This window comes from Polyodon spathula, chromosome 49, assembly GCF_017654505.1.
Source record: "Polyodon spathula isolate WHYD16114869_AA chromosome 49, ASM1765450v1, whole genome shotgun sequence".
Classification (NCBI taxonomy): domain Eukaryota; kingdom Metazoa; phylum Chordata; class Actinopteri; order Acipenseriformes; family Polyodontidae; genus Polyodon; species Polyodon spathula.
The window spans coordinates 1,856,617-1,862,616 of record NC_054582.1 but is presented as its reverse complement, the minus strand read 5'-3'; the positions used below and the strand labels follow the sequence as shown (position 1 = coordinate 1,862,616).

General features: G+C 38.5%; 1 protein-coding gene across 1 annotated transcript in view; it reads right to left on the bottom strand.

Annotated features, from left to right (window-relative positions):
* Positions 1–6,000, bottom strand: part of LOC121306680 (GTPase-activating Rap/Ran-GAP domain-like protein 3) — an 80,061-nt gene that overhangs the window by 21,904 nt on the left and 52,157 nt on the right. The window contains exon 3 of the mRNA XM_041238511.1: positions 4,571–4,645. Coding sequence (XP_041094445.1) covers positions 4,571–4,645 — 75 coding nt within the window. The remainder of the gene's footprint in view (positions 1–4,570; positions 4,646–6,000) is intronic.

Sequence of the window (6,000 nt, the reverse complement as noted above, 5' to 3'; positions counted from 1 at the left end):
TTCCATTTCCGTGGAATATTAACAACTGACAAATGATGTATCCCCAAAACAAAGCGATCAGACTGTTCCTACAGCGAACATAGATAGCTCTCTTTGCATAATCTACTCTTTATAATGATAATTATATAACACACACACATACGTATTGTTTTCTACAGAACCGGGACTGCCGTGCACATTATTATTAACAATGATCTCTGAAAATGAATTACCATGTGCATAAGAATTACATTTCTAAGGCTCTCGGAACTAAAACATTTTTATATCCCCCACAGGGGGGGTGAAAACCTCCAGTGAAATTCAGTGAAAGGGCCTATATGTAACTACTATATAGATTTCTATTAGCGTGGAATCAATTAGATTAAGAATGATCTCCTTCTTCACTAACTACCACTAATGATCATTTCCACAGTTCAAATCTTACCAACCATAGAGAGCAAATGCACCTTTGTGCTCATCTGGGATATCAATCAATCAATCTTTATTTTATATAGCGCCTTTCATAGTGGAACACCATCACAAAGCGCTTTACAAGATGCAGCAACAACAAGAAAATCCATTATACTTCAAATAGAGAAATGCATAAAACATGCTATACAGGGATATGAGATTCAGGGATATGATATACAGGGATATGACTTGCACCTGCAGAAGTCTAGCACAAAAACAGACGCCATTAAAGCATTACCGCACACAAAATATAACTACGGTCTTGTGCTGTTTGTATTAGTAAACATTACAGTTAAAATACACACGGGGGTGCCTTCACTTAAAGAAACGGAAGAATGAAGCATCCGCCAGTGCCATAGCTAAACTATCCTGACTCAATGCAATGTGATAGGCACCTGTCAGAACATTACACGTGACTAAGAGCAAGCCCATTACTTTTCAAAGTTGAACAGGCTGTCTGTAGGTTACGTTTCTGTATTTAACAACAAGAGTAAGCCGCTGATTTTTAAAATTTTCTTTTTACTTTTACTCATGACATTTTGTTTAGCAATACAATAGTTACTACTGGTGCAGTATGTCGTTGCTGAATTTTGGTTTGGTTTATCTGTAAAGCAGTAAAGTACATTGAACGCAAATTACATTTACATTATTTGTTAGTTTATTTTTTCCACGTGTGTCTCGACACGTCCCTGGAAATACATTGGACCCTGACATCTACGATGAACCAAGTGGCTGGTGTAGGCTAATTCTTGGAAGAGCGCTATTTGAATTAATTAAATGGTATTTAGATCAAGCGAATATAGCCCAATCTCTCATACGGCACTAGTACGGTGTGGAACAGATCATGTATCCCCTTAGCGGACACCTTCAAGCTATGTAATAGCTGAGGAATAAAAACAGGTTTAAAAATAAGATTGCCTTTCCAACAGGAGACCCACAGCAGTGCTGCCGTTACTTGCACTGTGTACCCTCGGCTCCCCTTGAGGCTGCTAAATAGAAACCCACAGACAGCTTTCGACAGCCTACAAGTCCCTGTGCAGTCGTGAGCCCACATGGCACTGCAGAGCAGCTCACAGCTGGAAGCTGATGGCTTCTGCAAGTGATTCAGCAGCACACAGGTGAGCAGGTGTTACAGTCTGTCTGTGGGATACAGCACATTCTAAACAGGGGTTATAGAGGAAGAGGGAGAGTGCAATGTAATGCTAACCAGTTTACTGTAGACAGCCTTCACTTTAGGTGTATTACAGTTTCCTACTTGTTTTACGCACCTTTGAAATACAGATTATTTTCTTCCTAACAAATGGTTCAAATTTAAGAGGCGGTGATACTTAATAACGCATTCATTACAGTAGCAGTTTTTTTGTTCTGGTAGCTGTAAAACTTTGAAAACGCCTGAAGCAGACCATCACTAATCATTTTTGGGAATATTTCCCATCACCGTTTAACATGGCAGGCCTTTTTAAAACCTTTGCTGCCTTTGTATCTCAAGAGCTGAATTTTCAATCTCTCAGCACATCCATTGGCAAGCCTCATATAGTCATATCTCTCTGCAATTAGAAATTATAATATTTAAGTTTAAGCTGAGGGACATTCCACCTGAATGAACTACAGGGACATTTGTGAAATAAAAGTCCATTCCATATCTATTTTAAAATATATAAATTATAGCAAAGACAATATTACATTGTGACATATGAAGTATTATTTGTAAGGTTTTATATACATTTTAGATATATATATATATATATATATATATATATATATATATATATATATATATATATATATATATATATATATATATGCCAAAATTGGCAGTAATATTGTCTTGTTTATTGTCAATAAAACGTTGAATACTAAGACTGGATTGGGCATCAGATCTGAGGTAAATCTTCTGCTTTACTGGTAAACGGAGGAGCTATCTGTCCTAAAGACGGACACCTTAACATCTTATCAATATCCATCGACACAATTCAAGCCCTAAAGAACCAGCGGCAGGCTGCACTACGCGGTAAATCACTTGTGTTCAGGACTCTACACAGCAAAGGCAGTTGGTACGGACAATGAACCACATTTCATTAAAAAAAAAAAAAACTCTATTCGTGCCCCTACTGTACTTACTCAAAGTATAATTCAGCCTTAAGTGAGTGGATCAGCACAGCTTTATCGGACGTAGTGTTTCTGAAAGGCGAATCTGACACCCAGCTATCCATAGTGTAGCACCTATTGTGTGTTTGTAAGCGTTCAGTGGCTGCCTCTAATCAAGCTGACATTTCTGGCACACTCTTTGCTGTGTCAGGCCTGTGAGTGAAGCGAGTCAGGTCTGTAATACAAAGAGTGCAAGAGAAAGTCCACCCTCACCTTGATTAGAGATAGCCACCGAACACTTAGAAACATGTTTTTACATCTAAATAAATAAAAAACACAGGTGAAAACCTAATGTTAGCGCACTTCATCTGTTTTAAATGTTTGCAATGCTTTATCATCGACATTCTGAGCAGGAGATCGACTTTCTCAGTGAAACTGTGTAGCTGCTACTAGTAAGTTCCAGTGGAGACATGGTTTATAATGTATAATATAACCCAAGTGCTGTAGTTATGCGTTAATGCAGGTCCATTCTCTGTCTCACATGTGCAGTTTTGAAAGAAGCACATGTTATAATAAACACAAAATGATATCTAGTATCACATTAGGGTTCAGAAAAGCTCTCTGTTTGTATGCCTTGGTTTCAGGCAGTCATTACAGCTGCAGAGTGAAATCCCGCCCCCTTCTTGTCATTAACCAATGAGCTGCTTCTTTTGCTCCAAGCGGTGACCAGATTCACCCAGCTCACTGTGAGTCTGTCAATAAGTGGAGATCAAATACAGGTTTATAATTTGATTATAAAATCAGACTGACACTGCCAAAAAGGGATTGTCTGACCCACTCCAAAGGCTTACCCTGTCAATCCCTGAAGAGCCATTACATTGAAGAATCTATTTTAATTTACGCAGGCTGTACACAAGGAACCAGCTGAAAAAATGCTCCTTCTTGGCATCCATTGTTCTTTTCTTACCTTTATAAGACAAAAAAAACATTCCTGTTGCTTTAATGCCTTTGCATATTCATGCTTGAGTATACAGGAGAAACCAAACTGGCAGTTGCCATGCTGATGCTCATCAGGAGAACACAGAGAGAAGACGAGAGAGCAGAGGGGTCTTTTTTTTCCCACACGAGTTTGTTTTTCCCAGACATTATGTTATTTCCCCGGTGTCTGATGTGCAGCCAGCAGGAGATGCTGCTCCAAGATCAAAGTGGAGATGAAAAGGCTTTGACACAGAAAGACCTCTGCAAAACTACTCTTCCTTATTCTCCCCCAATTCAAACCAGCTTGAAATACAAAGTCAGTAATACATTAACCCCCCCAGTAAGGGAGCCCTACATTGGGGTGGGGTGCATTTACATTTCCTAAATCCTGCTGTTGTTTAACAGGACCCCCTTTATTACCTAACTGGATGCAGTATAAATAGGGTAGAAAGAGATCCAATAAAAGGATGAGGGTTAAAATTTGAAGTGGAGCAGTATTTAGATCCACCACTGTGTAGACCATTAAAATAGATGACTTTGAGACATACTGAGCATGTATTCCTTCTTTAATAAACTACTTTTTGAAAGGAGAAAAAAATCACGATGCTGTTACAAAATGAGACAGAAAACACATTGAGAGTGCTGAAGAGAACTTGAAATATATTCTATATATATATATATATATATATATATATATATATATATATATATATATATATATATATATAGTTGCTTAGTTTTAGTTTTGTAAAGTTGATTCACCTCTTTCAAAAAACAGGAGTTAATTAAAAAATGCTTTGCAAATCTGGCCCATTGTGTGGGTCCTACTTCTTAACAGTTATGTTTGAATAAAGTCTGTAGTACAATTAAAACAAAATATAATAATAATAAAATATTAAGATTGGAGGGTTGGTGTGTCATTTTTGAAAGGACCACTGCTTGGAAGCAATACCCCATGGGCTTCTATTATAGAACGATTGACAGCAGTCTGGCTCTTAGTCTTATTAAGAGCTTCACAGTATAACACATGTATCCTCCAGGCTTTTGCACTGACCTCATCAGAAGATCCATTTTCCACACGGAACCTCCCAGCTCTCTGTATAGCTCCATCCGCATCGCTTGAAATCAGCTGAAAGAGGAAAGAAGGCAGTTGCTTTTAGTTAAGATGGCATACAGTCTAACAAAGCGATTTAAAGAAACTTTTGCTGTGTGATGTTAAATATCACAACCACAATTGCCTACAGTTTAAAAGCCCAACTTTAGAGGTCATAAATGAGGTACGATTTCCACTTTGTAAATAAATTGAATTAACTGCATGCAGTTAAAAAGGGGCAGTAATTAAACTGTTGCAACGCTGGTAGAGTTGTAACTCCCCATCCTATTTCAGTGTGCCAATAGGATTACTTGCAGTTTCCCACAAACAAGACCTTGAATTTCCAGTTTGCTACTTTTCCTCCTCCCTCCTAAAGCCGCCTTGCCACTGTAACAAGGTGTAGGCTGGACCCGTCTTAACCACAACGCAAAAAAGACGGGTTCGTCTGCATTCGTAGTTTTAGATCTTTTAACCTCACCTCGTCCTGCTGTCGGGACAGAATCCGCAACGGCAGTGCATCACACAACACTTCCCCATTACACCGCTCTCTCACTTTGTGAAATAAACAGACATGCCCCCCTCACTGCTACATGCAGCAGAGGGAGGTTGTGAAAGAATGCAAGAAAAAAAATGACATACAAATCATTCTTTTTAACACAATGAACAAGGTACTATATTACCAACTGAGGGATTCTGCTGCATTTCTAATTCTGTACTTGTATGACTAATACTCCCACACTCATGTTTCGAAATGAATGAATGTTTTTACTACATTCGGCCTCACGTTTCATTGCATTAACATCTGATGCTACAATCACTGGTCTGCTTTACCTCCCACATCAGGGCACCTACTCTCAATTGCCTCTAATTGTTTTCTGTGTGATTCCCGATGGCTGAGCCACAATACAGCAAAATGTGTTCAAAGCTGCAAAGGTTATAAGAGGGGGAAAAAGATCTGTAGTAAGCAGAAAACGAAAGCTAAGTACCAGCCCACACACTATGGAAATGAAACCATCTGCCACGCTGTTACAACTGAAACACGACTCATGCTGTCCGCAGATAAAGCAAGGAAGAAGAAGAAAGAAAATACTCTACATGGCAGTGATGGTGAATTATGGACATATATGGATTCATATGGATAAATATGAATTACGGATTTTGTTTAGTTGGGAAAAACTTTCGGGTTAAACTCAAATCATTTACAAACCTGATCTCATTTGATTTTAATACTATTAGAAGTGTCGTTACTGCAGAAGAACAAGGTGAATTAGGGATAGCAAGATTTTGGTCACCCGATAATGCAGAATTTTATTGAATGTATTCTTTGCGCATGCATTAGCAGAGACATGCCTTTCCCTTTCAAGTTGGAAATATTAACCATTTCGGTTCAC